At 43.0% G+C, this 21,080-nt stretch overlaps 1 protein-coding gene across 1 annotated transcript in view; it reads left to right on the top strand.

Annotated features, from left to right (window-relative positions):
* Positions 1–3,081: 3,081 nt before the first annotated feature.
* Positions 3,082–21,080, top strand: part of LOC311236310 (uncharacterized protein) — a gene marked incomplete at its 5' end in the record, with an annotated part of 54,306 nt that continues 36,307 nt past the window's right edge. Inside the window, 5 exon segments of the mRNA XM_084338386.1 lie at positions 3,082–4,286; positions 4,288–4,435; positions 4,438–4,676; positions 4,678–4,743; positions 14,986–15,094. Coding sequence (XP_084194512.1) covers positions 3,082–4,286; positions 4,288–4,435; positions 4,438–4,676; positions 4,678–4,743; positions 14,986–15,094 — 1,767 coding nt within the window.

The raw sequence follows: 21,080 nt of genomic DNA on the forward strand, positions 1-21,080 counted from the left end.
GGTTTTATTTTACTGATGTTGCGGAGTTGAAAGAAGCATGATTTGACTACGGCATTTACCTGCCGGTCGAATTTGAGCTCTGGGTCAAAGATTACACCCAGGCTCTTGACGTGGGGTTTGAGGTGGGTGGAGAGTTGTCCTAGGCTGTTGGAGAGTGTTTTGGTGGAAGAGGGGGGGCCAAACAAAATGATCTCCGTTTTATTTTCATTTAGCTGTAAGAAGTTGAGGGCCATCCCGCTTTTTTTGTCCCTGAGAGAGTCTAGGTTAGCTGTGTCAGAGGGGTTGAGGGGAAGGTAGATTTGGGAGTCATCGGCATAAAAGTGATATGAAATGTTGTGTTTCTGGATGATTTCGGCAAGAGGGAGCATGTAGATGGAGAAGAGTATGGGGGCCAGGATGGAACCTTGGGGGACCCCATACGGTAGACTAGCTGTGGGGGAGGAGTGTCCACCCAAACTGACCGAAAAGGAGCGGCCGCTCAAGTAGGATGCGAACCAGTTTAGGGCAGACCCCCCAATACCTAGCCTGTGTTCGAGACGATCGACCAGGGTGGAGTGGTCGACCGTGTCGAACGCGGCAGAGAGGTCCAGGAGGAGGAGCATGGCACAGCTACCTGAGTCGATGGTGAGAAGCAGGTCATTGTAGATTTTGACTAGCGCTGTCTCAGTGCTGTGCCCTGCCCTGAAACCTGACTGGAATTTGTCTAGGAGGTTGTTGTGATGTAGGAAGGGGAGGAGCTGTGCCAGGACAGCCTTTTCTAAAATCTTAGATAGGAAGGGTAGTTTGGATATGGGCCTGTAATTATTGAAAAGAGCAGGGTCTAGGTTAGGTTTTTTTAGGAGGGGCTCAACCATGGCGTGCTTAAGGGAGGAGGGAACAGAGCCAGATTCCAGAGAGCTGTTTATGATAGACAAAATACTGGGGCCTACTATGTCCATGGAGTCTTTTAGAAGATGGGTAGGGAGGGCATCAAGGGGGGATGTGACGGTCCGCATGCCTGCCACCAGCTCTCTGAGAGTGGTTAGAGAGATGGGTTGGAAGTTGTTCAAAAGAGCTGGGCAGGAGGGGTGGGAGGGAGGGGGAAGTGGGCAGGAGGGCTGGGCAGGAGGGGGGGTCCGACAGGGGGGCTGGGCAGGCGGGGGGGCCGGGCAGGGGGGCTGGGTAGGAGGGGGGGTGGAGGAGGACGATGAGATGGCTAATCTAATGGTTTCCACCTTCCTAATGAAGAAGTTTAGGAATTCTTCACATTTGGAGGGGGAGGCATCGGGGCAGGGGGCGGGAGGAGGGGAGGTGAAAGAGTTAATGGTCGAAAAAAGGACTCTGGGATTGTGACAATTTTTGGCAATTATTTCTGAGAAGTGCCTTTCTCTCGCCACCTTAACTGCCTCTTGATACTGTTTGAGGTGATGTTTAAGGATCTCATAGTGGATCTGCAGTTTATTGTGTTTCCACCTGCGCTCGGCCTGTCTGCACTGTCTCCTTAAAGCTCTGGTGTTCTCATCAAGCCAGGGCTGAGATCTAGGTCTGGGCCTTTTGAGTTTAAGGGGGGCGACAGAGTCGAGTATGGAGGAGCATGAAGAATTGAACATTGAGATAAGGATCTCAGTGCTGTGCTGGGCAGGAGAGGCCTCAATACTGCAGGTGTTAGGGGCAGCTATATAGGCATCACGGAACTTAATGGCAGTGGAGGGGTTAATGTGGCGAGAGGAACGCGCTGGGACAATAGCTTTGGAAATGGGGACAAAACACAGAGCATCAAAAGAGATCAGTGAATGGTCTGAAAGGACTGGGTCATCTATTTCCATGTTGTCGATGGAGAAACCTGCTGTTAAAACTAAATCTAAAATGTGGCCGAGTAGGTGAGTACATTCCTCTAGGGCAAAATATAGCCATACAACTACACATACATAAGCATCCACACAGAAGCCAAAGACCAGAGCACCTTGAAATGTCCCAAGAGGCAGAGGGGGTTAGCCTTAATCTGGTTTCTTGACAAAAATATGTGATCTCCTGATTAGGTGACGAGAGAAAGTCCTGAACTGTGTAAAAACATCTTCTATCTATGAATCACAGTAAACTATAGACACTGCCTCTTTAGTAAAGTATTTAAATACAGTAGTACAAGTACTTTTTTTCCTCCCCTGGGTTCTCTACTTTCTTTGTTACTGTACCTATTATAATGCATATTTGGTAGCATCAAGTTATTCAGTTTTCATATTAACAACTGTAATCATGGGTTTTATAGGTTTTCATTGCATTATCATTTCATATATATAACTTTGCTCATGAAATGATAATTACTGCAGATTTACTTTGACACCAATGTCCAGCAATGAAGTCAGGGTCTTTCTGAGACATAAAGGAAACTGGTAAGAAACCAGCCTTCAAACAAATCAGTAAATCAAATCAGTGAAATAACGAGAGAGAGAGAGAGAGAGAGAGAGAGAGAGAGAGAGAGAGAGAGAGAGAGAGAGAGAGAGAGAGAGAGAGAGAGAGAGAGAGAGGAGAACGAGAGAGATTTTTTAACAACTCTTTGTTCCCCCGTCCACTCCAGCTCTTGTGTTCGCCGGGGCCTCTTTTAGAGTGGGCTTTAAGTTAAGGAGGGAGGAGGAGGAGGAGAGAGAGAGGAAATGAGAGAGAGAGAGAGAGAGAGAGAGAGAGAGAGAGAGAGAGAGAGAGAGAGAGAGAGAGAGAGAGAGAGAGAGAGAGAGAGAGGGAAATGAGAGAGTGAGAGAGAGAAAGAGAGTGTTTTATTGAGTATGTTTACCATTTTGCCTGTCTCTCTTTGTGCTTATGAGTTTTAGTGGGGTTTCCTTGACAAAGTAAGCTAATTAGAGGTAGTTGATGACGATAGAAAGTCCTGAACTAAGTAAAAAAAAACATCTTCTATCTATGAATCACAGTCAAATAGACACTGTCTCTTTAAAGCGACTCCTCCCCTGGACTGCTAGAACCAGGAAGCACCTCCCACCCCGTGACGCGTTCAGAGTTTACTCTACAACCAGGAAGCACCTCCCACCCACACGATCACTCTTCCTGAGAAAACAAAACTTAAGAGTGTCGTTGTCTTTGTGGAATAAAATGGCGCAGCAAGGAGTTGATCTGGACCGGGACCAGTTCTGCTGTTCTATCTGTCTGGATCTACTGAAGGATCCGGTAGCTATTCCCTGTGGACACAGCTACTGTATGGGCTGTATTACAGACTGCTGGGATCACGGTGATCAGAAGGGGATCTACACATGTCCCCAGTGCAGGGAGACTTTTACTCCGAGGCCTGTTCTGAAGAAAAACAACATGCTGGCTGAAGTGATAGAACACCTAATGAAGACAGGACTCCAAGCTGCTCCTCCTGATCACTGTTATGCTGGACCTGGAGACGTGGCCTGTGATGTCTGCCCTGGGAGAAAGCAGAAGGCCCTCAAGTCCTGCGTGGTATGTCTGGCTTCTTACTGTGAAACTCACCTCCAGCCTCACTATCAATCTGATACCTTTAAGAAACACAAGCTGGTCAAAGCCTCCACACGGCTTCAGGAGAACATCTGCTCTTGTCATGATGAAGCTATGAAGATTTTCTGTCGTACTGATCAGCAGTGCATCTGTTATTTGTGTTCCATGGATGAACATAAAGGCCATGATACAGTCTCAGCTGCAGCAGAAAGGACAGAGAGACAGAAAGAGCTTGGCATGAGTCAGCAGAAAATCCACCAGAGAGTCCAGGAGAGAGAGAAGCAACTCAAAGAGGCCCAACAGGCTGTTGATTCTCTCAATCGCTCTGCTGATAAAGCAGTGGAGGACGGTGAGAGAATCTTTACTGAGCTGATACGCTCCTTGGAGACGAGGCGCTCTGAGCTGAAGAAGGTCATCAGAGCCCAACAGAGGACCACAGTGACTCAGGCTGAAGAACTGCAGAAGAGACTGGAGCAGGAGATAGCGGACCTGAGGAGGAGAGACACTGAGCTGGAGCAGCTCTCACACACAGAGGACCACATCCACTTTCTACAGAGTTACCCCCCCCCCCTCTCCAGTCCCAGTGAGTCTACAGACTCACTCAGCATCAGTGTCCTTCCTCTCCTGTACTTTGCAGATGTGACTGAGGTTGTGTCTGAGCTGAGAGACAAACTAGAGGACGTTCTGAAAGAGCAGTGGCCCAGAATCTCAACAACAGTGAATACTGTTAATGTTTTACTGCCACCAGAGCCCAAGACCAGAGCTGACTTCTTACAATATTTCTCTCAGATCACACTGGACCCAAACACAACAAACACACGTCTGTCTTTGTCTGAGGCATCAAGCGCAGTCATATCCTAATCACCCAGAAAGATTTATTGAAGATTATCAGGTTCTGGGTAGAGAAGGTCTGACTGGACGCTGTTACTGGGAGGTGGAGTGGAGTAGTGGAGCGTATGTTTCTGTAGCAGCCTCCTACAAAGACATTACAACAGAACAGGCATTAAGGAGAACTGTGGATTTGGATGCAATTCCAAATCCTGGGCTTTAGGTGATTACACACTAAATAATTACACATTCAGACACAATAACAAGAGCATAACAGTACCAGGCCCCCGGTCCTCCAGAATAGGAGTGTACCTGGATCACAGGGCAGGTACTCTGTCCTTCTACAGCGTCTCTGACACAATGACCCTCCTGCACAGAATCAACACCACATTCACTCAGCCTCTATCCTGGACTTCGGCTTCTATATGACTTCTATTCATACCCTGCGGCTGAGTTTTGTGAGCTGAAGTAGAGATCAGTGACATTCACAGCTCCTCTACCCAGGGTTTGGGGTTTAAATTGATCTTGAAGATGCGGAGTTGTGAAAGATGAGGTAATTAGGACTCACATTCACTCAGTCACTCTATCATTGTTCTGAGGGACACATACATACACACACACACACACACACACACACACACACACACACACACACACACACACACACACACACACACACACACACACACACACACTATCATTGTTCTGAGGGACACACACATACACTATGTTTTTCTTTGTTTCTAGTTTCTTGCCTACCGGGGTAAAGTTTGTTTGATTAGATCTTTGCATATTCACATATTTGATTCCTATCTTCAATACTTCTGTCCCTTTGCATGCAGGGGAGTCAAAATCTTTATTTTCATACTCCGGGTAGGCTGGACAATAATATGCAACCATTGTGTATTAGTATTTTATCACCTTTGGTCATTTTGAATTACTGTGGGATTTGGGTCTGTGCCTCCTCTCTCTGTTCCAGGGGGGGTTGGTAACAATGTGGGGGCCGGACCTCCATTGGGAGGTTGATTCAGCCTATAACCTTCTCCCTCACCTCTTATCTCTGGGCAGCCGGGACACTTCATACAGGACAGTCTTCTATCTTCAAGGCCTTCGGTTGAACCCACAGCCAGGATGTGTGGGGCATGGGTCAGTCGTAAATGCAACTATTTTGTTTTAGAACAGAACAGACCCATCTGCGTTATCAAAAGAGCTCAAGGAGAGAGAGAGAGTTGTTCTTCTGGTGGCCGACTTTGAGGGAGACAGACCTAGATAGGAGCTGGCTTAGGAAGAATGACCATTCATTGAATATTGTGCATTTTGTCTTTTGTTCTTTTATATAAATAAACGTAGACATCTAAACCCAGAAGGACCAAAACAACAGCGGCAATTTATTTTACAAATAATCTCACACATCCAAAAACTCTAAACAGTTTTGCAAATATTAATTTAGTTTGACAGCTATTGAGAGTAATGGGTTTTAATATGGCAACCAGTAATGTCATCGGGGACACTGAATCCTTCTGTTGTGTTAATCACAGCTCAATTAAATGATAAGGTAGCAGTCCCTATAAGACAAGATATTGCTATTTCATCTACATCATGGTGCTGTAATTAACACAAAGATCCAATGTCCCCGATGACATCACTGATGGCCATATTCAAACTCATTTACTCTCAATAACTATCAAACAAAATTAATGTGTGCAAAACTGTTTCGAGTTTTTGGGATGTGCGTGAGATTATGTGCAAAATAAATCAGCATAGTTTTAGTTGTTTCTTCCCCTTTAATATGTACAAAGTCATTCAAATGTGACCGTATAAGACAAATTCCCCTCCTCAGTTTTCAATAGATAAGTTTGCCGAAATGGTAAATGCCATTGTCAAGTGCTCATATTGGTATTCAGTATCATGAGTTCAGTATTTATCAGTACTCGTAAAAGTATTGACACCTGTCCCTGTTAAGCAAAACAAGAAATTGCATCAGACAAAATAACGTGTTGGACGTTGCAAATTTTAAACGTTTTATTTTGATCATGAAACATAATCAAGGAAAAGGAAAAAAAAGATATCTCGAGAAACACAGATTGAAACATGACAGAGCTTCTGAAAGCTCTGAGTAAAGCAGATACTGCAAACCAGAACATCCTGGGAGCAGTAGAAAACAAAATCACAGTGAATAAAGGAACAACCGAACAAGACAAAACAAGTGCTTCGTTAGGTGAATACATTCCTCTAGGGCAAAATATAGCCATACAACTACTGTACACATACATAAGCATCCGCACAGAAGCCAAAGACCAGAGCACCTTGTGTGAAAGCAAATCAAACATTCCCAAAAAAATTAAAAAATAACAAATAAAAACTTAATAAAACTGTGGTTCTAAATGATAAGAGACAGCTGTATTGTCACAGAAGTCATGCGTGCAGAAAACTACGAAGAACCATTGCACTGATGTCGTTAACAGAGAGATTTGGACTCACTGTCGACCCGTGGTGTGGGAGACCATGGGTTCGAAACTCCCTCGGGGCATCTGCGTTTAAGATGACGATATAACAACCGTTACATATGCAACAACAAAAAAATCTAATATTCCTAACCATAGTGAGGATTAAATAATTAGGCCTCGAACGGGAGCCGTTTGTTGGGTCTGGTAGTCATTTCACATTGATGAGCCTGATGTAAAAAGAAAAAATTATAAATACACAAACGATCATTTCTTTTTTTTGCCAGAATGGTCGCTTGGTTTCGTCAATGCAAATGAAATCACGTGGCACGGAAGAATAGGACAATCCCCTGCGCTCCTCTGCAACAGAGAGCAAGCGTATCAGTGGTGGACTTAACGGGGGCTTGTCCACTCTTCAGTGTAATTATTGCTTTAGGTTCAGACACTTCAATGTAAAAATGGTAAAAAAAAAAAAACATAACCAGCTGTAGAACTTCCTTGGAACACAGCCTATGTTTATGTCTACATAACACTGTCATGGCGCTGGTGTATAGACGGCATGAAGGAGGAATCACGATGCCTCCTCTTTACACAATCCCACGGCACCTTCTCTCTCTCTCGCTCTCTTTCTGCCTCTACCGACCTAGCGTTTTCTATGCATGCCATAGAGGCTATCGGAAGGCACCCCAGGCATAAGGGTATACAGTATGAAGGCAATGTGGATGCTTTTCTGATTAAAGTGTGTACGGTGATTGTTTGTGGCGTGGTGCAACTGTAACGGAGGTACCGCGTGTCTATCCACAGTCACTCACGATGGACAGTGTAGCGGTAACTCACTCCCCAGAGGCATCCAGACCTATTAACAAGAAGTGAATTCACCTCTTGGTCTAGTGGTCTGTGATCCGGCGCGGGAGACCGGGGTTCAACTCCCACTCAGGGCATGTCAAATGAGACCGGTTACACAACGACATACTGTACCTCAGATACCAAACTGGAACTGATGAGAAGGTAGAAGAGGAGACATTCTAAAAACCCCAACGTGTACATGAAAAGTACGGTAATGTGCAGCAGTAGCCAACAAGGTGTTGCAAGAACAATGTTAGGTATGACTTTTACCATACAAACACACTGATGATACTGACACAAAGGGAAAAACAATTTACATTTACTATATAAAAAAAAAAGAAAAAACCTGACCTGGCTCATGAGCACGTCTATTCTAAAATGCACCTCAGATACTAATGTGAAAATACAACATTTCACCCAGAATAACAGGCCCTTTATGGCATAATTTCAGAATAACAGAACATGTTACAGGTTGTTCATGTAAAAAGAAAAAGAAAAGGGGAGCTCCAGTAGCTCACCGCGTACCTCGGACGCTATTTCGGCGTCGGGGACAACCGTGCGCGTCACGGATCTGGGGTAGCGAGTTCGACTCCCGAACTCGCCGTATTTTCTCAGAGTGTCTTTCCCCCGATCTATACCCCATTCAACCTGTTTCTCCCGATCTATGCTTGACCAGAAAAAGCGATAAACGCTAAAAGAACCAGCCGACTGGTCAAAGTTTTAAAAAAAATAAAGAAGAAAAAAAAGAAAATATATATATATTTTACAGGAATCCAAACAGCCTGTTGAATAAGGAAATCAAATGTGAATCCATGCTATTTTCAATAGCCTGCGCATTATGAACCTTGCCATGGCTAAGAAGAGTACATGAGCTACAGCAGTCGTCTAGCCTGGTCTGTACAGGAGCTAGAGCAGTCGTCTAGCCTGGTCTGTACAGGAGCTAGAGAAGTCGTCTCAGTCATGTAGAGCAGTCGTCTAGCCTGGACAAAAAGAGAAAATAACAGAAAAAGATACTTTTGACCATCAGGAGAAAGGAGAAGAAACTAGGGATGCTCGATGTTGGCTTTTTTACCGATACAGATATACCGATATTGTCCAACTCTTAATTTCCGATACCAATATGTGCACCCCCCCCCCCCCCCCCCCCCCAAAAATGGAATAATTTCAGGTAATTAACATTACATATCTCTTGTCTTCCCACATTGCTCACATTGGCTTCTTTCTTGTATGAATGCGCTGGTGACCCTTTAAGCTGTCATATCTACTGAAGCTCTTCTCACATTGGTCACAGTGGTAAGGCTTCTCTCCTGTATGAATGCGCTGGTGTATCTGTAAGTGTGCAGACCGCCTGAAGCTTTCCCCACACTGGTCACAGTGGTAAGGCTTCTCTCCTGTATGAATGCGCTGGTGTTTCTGTAAGTTTGAAGATTGACTGAAGCCTTCCCCACACTGGTCACAGTGGTACGGCTTCTCTCCTGTATGTATGTGCTGGTGTATCTTTAAGTGTCCAGAGGTCCTGAAGCGTGTTCCACATTGGTCACAGTGGAAAGGCTTCTCTCCTGTATGAATGTGCTGGTGTATCTTTAAGTGTCCAGAGGTCCTGAAGCGTGTTCCACATTGGTCACAGTGGTAAGGCTTCTCTCCTGTATGAATGCGCTGGTGTGTCTGTAAGTTTGAAGATTGACTGAAGCCTTCCCCACACTGGTCACAGTGGTACGGCTTCTCTCCTGTATGAATGCGCTGGTGTATCTTTAATTCTTGGGTGGTCTTGAAGCGCGATCCACACTGGTCACAGTAGTAGGGCTTCTCTCCTGTATGAATGCGCTGGTGTTTTAGAAAAGCAGCCTTTTTGATGAAGCTCTTTCCACACTGGTCACAGCAGTGAGGCATTGACTTGTTCATATCTCTGCTCGTCGTTGGGGAGCAATGCAGCAATTGTACCTGGAGAAGAGAGAAGTACACCAATGAAGAGGTCAGATTTTGCATGATTGATTGATTGAAAACTTTATTAACAGAATGTGTACGCTCAATACATACAATTGTTAAGGGGATGCAGACCAGAGAAAGACGATCATGAATTAAGATCACTTTTAGTCCGTTTCTTTCAAGTCTTATAGTATCCAGCATATTGCCACCCTATAACCTTTCAGTCTGCCCAGCACCAAGACAACTGTTGGCATTGCAGCCTTGATGCCGCTCGTTAATCCTGTTGTAGCCTATGGCTGAAAGGAAAGGTAAAGGAGGAAAGACCTTTTTCTGTTGATTTGGTCATATCTGTCTGTCATAGTAGTCTTTAGTGGTCTGGTCTGTCTTTGACCAATTCATTGACAATATATGTCTTTACAGCTAAGATAGACCTATCAGAGGTTGTAATATTGTGAAGAGAACGAATGTAATATTTAATTGTGAAGAGAATTACGTCACTGCAGATGCTAGCAGTTAGCTGACCATTATTATAGTAAAATCACATGTTCACCTTCTTCATACTTTGTACCCTTTAACCTCCGTCGGACCGCTCAGGCTAAAGAGGTTAATTAACTAGAAGCAATTTAAAAGTAAAGTAAAATTAGGCATTGTATCGCACTCTAAGATCGAGGTTTACCTGAACACATTAGATATAATAGTATAGTAATATAATATATAGATACAGAGATATAGACAGAGAGAGAAAGTATAATAATAATAATTATTATTATTTAATAGAATAATTTTCTATAGGCTTGCCGTGGTAGTCAGTGATACTGGTGTCATTCTGTGTTCAGGGCTCCATACTTATTGAAAAAATGCTCATATCCAAAAGTAGTAGATAGATATAGGTCATACATGTAGGTATGCATTTGGTTACACACACACAGAAGTATTCTCAGACCGGTCATTGTGTGTATCACTAGATAAAAAAATGAAAAAACACACAACTGGAATAGAATATCATACAATTTTATTAAAAAAACATAGAGAATAATAATCAACAAGAAACATCAACTGTATCAATTGTACAAGATGCCTCATATGATATTTGGCAGAGAGCGACCACGATGAATTTAGGCAAAATCTACATGTACAAAAAAAGCTAAAAATAAAATTATGCACACGTATAAAACAAATAATAGGCGTCTCCTCATGGTTGTATCTGCCTGTTCTGTATCACACTTAGTGATATGCGAAAAAGCAGTTCCTGTCTGGAATGAGACAGAGGGCCACACCACATTCACTCATCTTACAGTGGACACAAAACAGGCGGCCAGTCACGGTAACCAATAACAATTTGTGGTTGTATTTCTAGTCTAGAATGACTAGAAGACCTGTTCACACAACAGCAGGAACTTGCCGTCGTGGACCTAGTGAGAGCAGACAATGCAATCCGTCTCCACCAGCTACGGCAACATCAACCATGTCAGCATCACCACCATCAGACGCATCTTGGTAAACTTGGTAAACGTAACCAAAACACCAAACTCATCACACAGCAGTGGCTGATACTGTAGTTCACGTAGCCAGCTTGAATGAACTGCGAGAGATTCATAACTCGTATAGTGTGACTGTGATCAATACAGGCAGGCCTACAGCAACACACACTTTGATTTGATGCCATGTATACACACACTAGATAGACAGAGGTTTAGATATTTAGATATATATATATAGATATATAATAGTATAGTAATATAATAGAGAGAGAGAGAGAGAGAGAGAGAGAGAGAGAGAGAGAGAGAGAAAGAAAGAGAGAGAGATACAGAGATATAGACAGAGAGAGACATTTATAATAATTATATTATTAATTAACTGTACAACTGTACAAGCAAAACTGTACATTGGAATATTGACGAAACCATACTTGGTCATTTACTGTACATTGGAGGGGGTTGGGTTAGGACATTTACAGGGGCCAGTTTCGAAGTTTTGTTTGGCTTTGGCAATGTAAACATATGTTTCCCATGTAAATAAAGCCCATTTGAATTGAATTGAGATGGAGAGAGAGACAGAGAGAAAGAGAGAGAGAGAGAGAGAGACAGAGAGAGAGACAGAGAGAGAGACAGAGACAGAGAGAGAGAGAGAGGCAACGTCATCTTTCCTTCCTGCATAAGCCGTCAACTAGCAGTCCGCGTTTAGACAGCGCGGGTGACCAAAACTACAAACTCGTCACACAGCAGCCAGTGGCTGATACTGTAGTTCACCTAGCCCGCAAGATGAGTTGTTACAGAGCATTATTCTGCTTAGCTTAGTTGGAATACTCAGTTAAGAGATAACATTGCAGTAGTTAATGTTTTAGCGCGACGTGGGTATATACACTGGTGGTGAGGTTTGCAAAGCATGTTAGACTACTTTTAATTCATAACGTTCCGTCGGGGCCACATCAAATATTCCACAAAAAAAGGGTTTCAAGTATTCCAAAAGAAAGTACAATGTTGCACATAGAAGCAGCTCGAGATGCGTTGTTACAGAGCTGGTCCACGCTGCTATTATGAAATGACAATTGCGAAGCAGCCCAAAAAGCAGAAAAGTATGTAAGCTTAGGGGTGGACGGTAGCATACACTAAACTACCAATCAAGCACTGTGAACGAAAATTTGGCCCCATAATTACTCATGCGATCCGGATATGGCGTGAATCACAAAAAAAAAATTCTAACCCACATAAATGGCACAATCATACTCCCTTATCAATAACAATGCACTCTTAATTGAAAAACGACCTATAAGATTCCCTATATGGGAAGAGCAAGGCATACACTCATTAGGGGATGTTTTTAACAAACAGGGTTTTTGTAGTGATAAAGAAATACGCAAAAAATATTATCTCACCAAGTCCACATGGCTTTTTTACAAACAGTTACAGCTATGTTTGAAGTCTCACGGTGTTCCATTAGACAGACCAATTGAACACCACAGATACCACAAATTCTTCTACGAAAGAGAGACATCGAGAGGTTTCGTTTCAGAATTTTATCATCACTAACGTCCTCGTATGAAACCCTCCAACTAGACTCTGTCTGGAGGAGGGATATACCAGACCTGGAAAATGACTTTGATTGGCAAGGAGCCTGGGCAAATGTCCGACTTACATCAAGGAACCCGGATCATCAACAAATCAATCTTAACTATATTCACAGGACATACTTGACTCCTATAAGACTGTGCCGAATGGGGCTTAAACAAGACTCCAAATGCTCCCAATGTACAAATGGGGACGAAGGGTCATTTATGCACATGTATTGGGACTGCCCACCAGTTAAGGCATTCTGGAAAGATGTGACCCAACAATTATCAAAACTCGTATCTTGGAATATACCTGTACACCCCTCGGTATTACTATTGAATGATGTTTTTGAGTTTGCAGTGAATCCACAGCTAAAGAGATTGGTTTTATCGGGTATCACAGTAGCTAAAAAGCTGATCGCATCACGCTGGTTTCAACCGGAAAAAATGTGCCGGAAAGTTTGGTTTCTTACATATCTCGATGTGATTTATCAAGAAATATCTACAGCAAGAATTCTGGGTCTCAATGAATCCAAAATGTCAATGTGGTTAGAAGTGGTGGAGAGAATAAAAGCTAGCTTATAATGGTAGTATCTGGTTAGGTGCGAGGGATAGTGGAGGTACTTCTCAAGGTGGGGTCCGGGAGGGGGGGGTTCGAGCTGGAGCATATGTGTGTAGGTTTTTTAGATAACAGGTATTAGGGGTATATCTTATATAAGACAATTAACTAAAATGTGATCTCATTGGATGTGCTCTGACAATTAATGCTTGTATATCTTATCGTGTGTTGTCATGTTTGTTTATGTGTTTGTTTAAAAAAATAATAAAAAAAAAAAATACAAAAAGCTTAGGGGTGGACGGTATAAACGGTATACGGTATAAACGGTATGAATTTGCTCTACGGTATGGATTTTGACTATACCTTGTAACCGGTAGAGCAGCTCTAAAATAGCAATGACGTCATGTAACCACAGCGCGACTATTTCACTCGCATTTGCCCCTAAAAATAGATAGAATTAGTCATAGATAATAGATATGTGCAATCTGGAAAAAGTTATTTAGGAGGCTTCGCGCAGTGGGCGTGTCAACACGCAATTGTCATTTCATAATAAACACATATCACCGCGGCGCACAGCAAGTTTCAATTTCAGTTCCTGGCATTTTTAACCAGTGGAAAAAGGTAAGATATTTCCCTATCGTTTTTCTTATATGAATTATTCTACGTTAATAAAACATACCTGGTGATCAACTACAGTTTGCTGTGAACATTATGATGTGTAGTGTTCTGACGGCTGGGCAGCGCGAGCTGGATGTTGGATTTTGCGCGAAGCATATGCAGCTGCAGAGCCGCAGAATACACCATAACCCACTCATCTGTACCGGCACCGTGCAGTACTTCAATTCAGCCATTGGCAATTCAGCTGTTGGGTGGGGGGGACTGTTGAGCGGTCCCCAGATAGAGCCTTAAAACAGCTGAATCTGCTGCTCTGAAGCGACATACTCTTTGCAAATAAGTCGTTGCGAGGTGGAGAGTCATCACGCAAACCCACGATAATGTTGCTGTCTGTCTCTGCCAAATTTCTCAGTTCTTCGCTTGATATAATTAATACAAATGTCCAATATAACGGAATTCGTTAGCTCATAAAAATGTGATTATAACAGACTGCTGTTTATTAATGTTGTTAAAGTCAGCAGCAGCACGGAGTCTCGGGACTTATTTTATTTGGAATATACTATAAGCAAAAGTAGCCTAGTTTTAAGTTAAAATATTATAAATCTACATGCCTTGAGGATGTCATTATTTATATAGCCTGCCTATCAGGCAAAAAAAATTATTCGAACGGAAACACTGATACCGTGATATATACCGTTACCGTCTATGCTTCAAATTATACCGTGATATAAATTTTAGACCATACCATCCACCCCTATGTAAGCTTTTCTTTTTCTCTATCTGAGAGAATGTCCGCGAATGTCCTCACGCAGGAGAAAGTTGGCGTGTGTGTTCGTGACACACACAAACACAACGACTGTAAAAAGTCGAGTCCCGTGGATATTATTGCAAGAGATAATTCATACATATTATGAAAAGCCAATCTGTTGTTTAGAATTTGGATGGGGGGTAGCGAGTCTCCGATACCTCTCACCTCTGCGGGGTCTAACACCTTTTCACAGTGCACATGCCGCTTTTGTGTGTGTGCGCACGTGTATGTGCGTTTCGTGACGCGCTGTAGTTCTCTGGCAAACGGAGATAATTACAATCATACCATCTAGCAAAAATTAAACGTATTTACAAGTCATATTACGTTTAGCAAGTAAGGAGACATATATATTACATTTCAAAGCACTCGAAATTGTCATTTTTCTATTTTTACCGATTTCTGAAAAGCGCAACTTCCTGAGCATTTCTGAGAAATTCTAAATCCCTTTGTTCTCCCCCCACAGGTGCAAAAAGGCCCAAGGGTTAATCTTTGTGCACTCCAGACCCCGCAGAATGTTTCTCAGTGGACCAGTTCCAGGCATACCGTTTATCCAGATGCACAGCATGCATGGAGTGACGTCAGAGAGTTATAGCCAACATGGAAAAAACAGTTGAGACTGCGTTGCTTGTCCCGTTGAATGGGATGTTTCGTTTTGATATAAAAAAAAAAAACAGATGGAAGTGTCGATACGAATGGTAGCGTGCACTTTGTGCAGCAAAGACTTTGCCCATCCCCGGAGCGTTTCTAGCCTACACTATCACCTAAATGCCAAGCATGTTGGAGCTACCATGCAAACTAAATCTAACGCCGGTCAGGCTAACATTACCCAGAGTACAAGCAAGCAGGGTCGCCTAACCACACTAGACCAGATGACTGGATTCAGAGCAAACATTTGTCAGACCAAGTGTAACAAATTAACTAACTCATTGGCTCGCTGGATTGCCGTGGACTCTGGGAACAAAATTTACTTTTTGGCTTACCAGCCAAGGTGGCTGGTAGATTTAAAAAACTACCAGCCAGTCAGATATTTTCCCAGACAAGAATTTAAAAAATAATTTTTTTGTCACATATATATAAAAATAATTCAGTAAATTTAAATTAGATAAGGTATTACGTTCAAGTAGATAAAGATAAAAATCTAATGCTCTCCACCTGGTCAACTAAGACCACAGTGTCAAACAGACTCTAATGCTCTCCACCTGATCAACCAAGACAACAGTGTCAAACAGACCAACTCCCTCCACCTGATCAACCAAGACAACAGTGTCAAACAGACTGACATTCTCCACCTGGTCAACCAAGACAACAAAGTTTATCTCAAAACTCCAGTCCTGCAAACCCACCTGGTCCCACCAGGTCTGACATCAAGGCCACCCAATCATCACTTCCCCTTAATTGGCTGGTATCAATCCCCGTTTCCTGAACCTTTCAGCCATTGTGTAGTGTGCTGTGTGCCTGTGTCTCGCAGCCATTGAGCCTGTAGCCCAAGGTTGGGTGCTACCCAGTGGTGAAGGAGGCCATTTACATCCTACACTGTAAAGTGCTAGGAGTGTCTAGAAAAGCACTATAAATACAATGATAATTCATTCATAGTTTCAGGTCATGACCGTGAATTACATGCATGTATTGATTCTGAATTCCAACTCAACTCCTAACATGAGGAGACAGTGGCTCAGGAGGTAGAGCGGTCGTCTGGTATTCGGAATGTTCCCGGTTCGATTCCCACTCCTCCCGGGCAGCATGTCGAAGTGTCCTTGAGCAAGAAAACGTAACCCCTAATTGCTCCCAATGAGCAGGTTGGCACCTTGCACCGTCGGTGTGTGAATGGGTGAATGTGAGGAACAAAATCGTAAAGCACTTTGGATAAAAGCGCTATATATATGCACCATTTACCATTTAACACACATAACACAACACATTTAACACACACTCTTATCCGACCCAGATTTGACCGTTGGGCTTTAAAGATAAAACCGCTCTGATTTTCTAATTCTCTCTGATTTTCTAATTCTCTCTGACACAAAAGTCAAAACACCACTTCAGAACCCTGACTTGTATTGTTAAAAGTAGAAGTGTTTACACTCACTAGAACAGATATTATGGCTGGATGATGCCTCAACCACAATCTAAATTTTTTTATGATTTGCTTGATTTATTTGGATGTATCTTAGCTAACTGACTAATTGTCCAAGAATCAGGAATAATCCAACACCAATCTCTTTGAGCATGGTTTTTACTCACACTAGTCCGAGCAGGGTTTTGGTCGGAGATTTGTTAAAAAGGGTACACAACAGGGGTACATTGTACATCCCACTATCAAAGTCTGCTGCGCAAACTAAACTGAGTGTTTGGTTAGAGTGTCTCTCTCTCCACACCTCTCTCTCACCAAGAGACAGTAGGCTACAGACACACAACCAGCCAAGCCCAACTCAGCCAAGAACAAGACATGGCAAGTCTAGGTAAGCAAGACCCAGCCAAGGACAAGACATGGCAAGACTAGTTAAGCAAGACCCAGCGGAGAACAAGACATGGCAAGCCTAGTTAAGCATGGATTATGCAAAACAACTCCCAATGTAATTTTCTTCCCCATCTTACCGCGGACAATCTCTTGAGCGGGATTTCCAAGAGTCTTGTCTGTAGTTTAGCTCCACTCTTCTCTCCAAGCTCCTCATAACCTTGGATTACAAACCAGTCTGTGTCCTTTTCTGAAACTGAGAGAACCGTCATATTTGTATTTGTTTATTAAAAATGATCCCCATTAGCTGATGCCAATGGCTAGTCTTCCTGGGGTCCGAAGTCCCACATATCCATATATACACATACAAATATACATATATATACGCACACACACATATATACATACATACATACACTAGGGGTGTAACCGCCTCAATGTGGTCCTCCGGTACAGTACGCGCTGTGCACCGAACGATTGCAACGGTATGGAACCTTTTTTTGTGGAACTTAAATCCCCCCGGCCCTAATATAACGTGCACAACTAACCGGATGTTGTTTGTTCATCCCACGCAGTGCGCAGCTACACTGAACGAGAGCTGTAATTCAGCATAGCATATTAGCCTTAAGTATGGCGAGTCAATACTAACTGACCAGCCAGAGCTAGAAGATACTCCCACAACATTCAAGTCTCCCATTTGGGATCGTTTCGGATTCCCAGTTAACCACAGTAATGGACAAAGACAGGTGGATCGCACTAAAGCTACGTGCCGGCTAGCCCCTTTCGTGACTGTGATGCACACTTGTGATGCAAGCCTTGCATCACAGTCAAGAAAGGGGCTACGTTGCCGGCATTGTTCAACTTTATTGCAAACTTTATCACGCATTTGAAACGGCATAACCCGAATGTGAATATCACTGGTACACCGAAGAAGCAAACCCAGCTCCCCGTGGCATTCAAGCAGCATCTCGCTATTAATTCAGACCGGGCCAAAGCAATAACAAACGCCATATGTGTTTTTATAGCAGCAGATCTGCGACCATACTCCGTTGTCGAGAACACTGGGTTTAAGCACATAGAGCATAGAGAGTAATAGAGCCCCGCTACCTAGTTCCCTCTCGTCCGTATTTCAGCCAGCAAGTCATACCAGCTCTGTATAAACTAGCCCCTTTCGTGACTGTAGCAAGCCCTGCCCCTGTATTCAAGCAGGGCTTGCTCATGAAAGGGGCTCTGTATAAACAAGCACACGCTACAGTTGTCCAAGGCATCTGCTATATAATAATCTTCAGATTTACATTAAGTGGTATTAGTAGGTTACAGCAGTAAGCATTAGTTTGCTCAGTAAATTATGGCCAATTAATTTTATATTGTTTAATAGTTAAATAAATAAATAGATAAAAGCAATTTTTTTTACTGTACCAAAAATAATACAGAACCGTGACTTCAAAACCGAGGTACGTACCGAACCGTGGATTTTGTGTACCGTTACACCCCTAATATACACACACATATTCAGTATATAAACAAAACAACAACCTAACTTATTACAATCATACAAAAAAAGACATACAAAAAAACAATATTGCACATGAAAGATGAAGAGCTAATGCTTGCCTGTAAAGGGCAGCATTACCATCTTCAGCTTGTCACAGCTAAGAAAATAATAAGAACAAATAATTAAAAACAAAAATAAATAAACACTGGACTACTGCTCACTAGCTAAGTAATACATTCGGAATTTATGTTTAAATGATGATTTGGTATTTAATTGATGTATGTGTTCTGGGCAGCTATTCAATAAGCAATGTATCTAGATTACTTTATCTAGCCAATAAGTAATGGCTAGATAAATTACAGATTTTCGTATGGCATTCAATTTTGGGCGAGGTAACATGGTTTTACCTTCTCCTGCCATTCTAGTTAAATGATTGTGTAAGTGACTACATCTGATCATTTGACTACCGTAATTTTCGCACTATAAGCCGCACCTGAATATAAGCTGCAGCAGCTAAATTGAATGATGTGTACATAATATAAGCCACACTGGACTATTAAGCCGCAGGTGTTTTAATGTTTAATTACCATATGTAAGGTTTCGTGCACAGAAGGGATTGTGGGGAAAGAGATGGCTGTTTGAGGAAGCTCCCATTTATTAACATTTTTGTTTAAACAGTAATGGTAGCTAGGTACTAACGCCAGCTCACAGAACGATAGCCATGCTAGTTAGCCAGCTAGGTACCAACGCAAGCTCACAGAACGATAGCCATGCTAGTTAGCCAGCGCCAGCTAGGTACTAACGCCAGCTCACAGAACGATAGCCACGCTAGTTAGCACCAGCTAGGTACTAACTCCAGCTCACAGAACGATAGCCACGCTAGTTAGCCAGCTAGGTACTACTAACGCCAGCTCACAGAACGATAGCCACGCTAGTTAGCCAGCTAGGTACTAACGCCAGCTCAGAGAACGATAGCCACGCTAGTTAGCCAGCCAGGTACCAACGCCAGCTCACAGAACGATAGCCACGCTAGTTAGCCAGCGCCAGCCAGGTACCAATGCCAGCTCACAGAACGATAGCCAGTTAGCCAGCACCTGCGAAATCGAATGCCAAACTGATGATATCAGGAGCCATCAGTAGGTAGATAACATTAGACAACGCCTCATGCATTAATAAACTAAAGTGAATAGTTCGTTGACTGGGTCATTTTGTTTAATGCTTCAGTTATGTTGAAAGAGGAGCTCTGAGCTGCTCATATACTAGACTCTTGCCGTAATGGTTTGTTGACGTGGGTCTGTGAGGGGGAGGAGGATGGGCAAGGCGTGCACTGCTGCAACAGATTTAGGAGTCTGATCCGACGGTCACAAGGCGTGCACTGCTGCAACAGATTTAGGAGTCTGATCTGACGGTCACAGAGCTGAGGGAGCGCGCCCAGTTAGCTGTAGAAATCCATAGATTAGCCGCACCGTTATATAAGCCGCAGGGTCGAAAAAGTGAAAAAAGCCGCAGCTTATAGTCCGAAAATTACGGTATATAAAAACTCAGGCTTAGAGGCGTGGATGCTGTTATTGTAGAATGTGACTGTATTTAAGACAATCCTTTTAGCTACCGATAGCCATAAGAGTTCCCTATGCATACTGTTTATGTCCGTTGTTATGGGGCAATGTAAGACAAGTCTGGCAGCTCTGTTCTGGATATTTTGTAGTTTCCTCTGTGCACTGTCAGATGCAGAGGACCAAACAGGTGAGCAGTAGTCCAGGTGGCTTAAAACTAATTACTTAACGACCTGTCCCAGAATATGTGGTGGAACATAAGGACGGCATTTTCTTGCCATATAAATGCCATTACCCATTTTCTTAGCCACTGTGTCAATGTGATCTACCCATGTCAGTCAACTATCTATTATGACTCCCAGTAATTTAACCTTATCAACCTGTTGTATGGGTTCACCAGACAAGTGCAGACTCAGTGTAGGATTGGCTAATAGTTTGTGACTGGTTCCTATGATAATTGATTTGGTCTTTGAGATGTTTAATACCAGCTTATTTAGTTGTATCCAATTAGTTACTGCATATAACTCTGTAGACGCACACCTGTCATGATGAATCCCACCTTGGCTCTGCGCCGCGGCTCGTGCACGCTTTCACGTATTTGCATACCAGAAACGCCCCGATTAACCATATACGGTAATGGAATACACCCATGAAATGTGGAAAAATGGACTAAGCCGAGGGAAGCGTGTCATGAGACAGGCTGACAGACGTGTACACTTACGGTGATGTCGGATATGATATCTATTAACCATTGCTGCCTGGGCAGCGCAAACACTAATAAATACCGCGCTGGTGTTGTTTGATTAATAGTTACCCAGGGATTAAAGTTCTCCTCAATTTTATTCCAAATCGCGATGGATCTCCCGTCAATTTTCTACCTGCTGCATATGATTTCTAGAGGCATACTACAATCTATTTTGATGTCAGTATTGGGTAGCCTATATAAACAATAATAGAGAGCATATACAAGAACAATGAATCTCACTGCATGTATGATGTAGCCTGCCTTTCAATACATGAACTTGAATTCCATCATGTTTGTGTGCGGGACTCAC

Source organism: Notolepis coatsorum, assembly GCF_963971535.1.
Source record: "Notolepis coatsorum genome assembly, contig: SUPER_10_unloc_1, whole genome shotgun sequence".
NCBI classification, from domain to species: Eukaryota; Metazoa; Chordata; class Actinopteri; order Aulopiformes; family Paralepididae; genus Notolepis; species Notolepis coatsorum.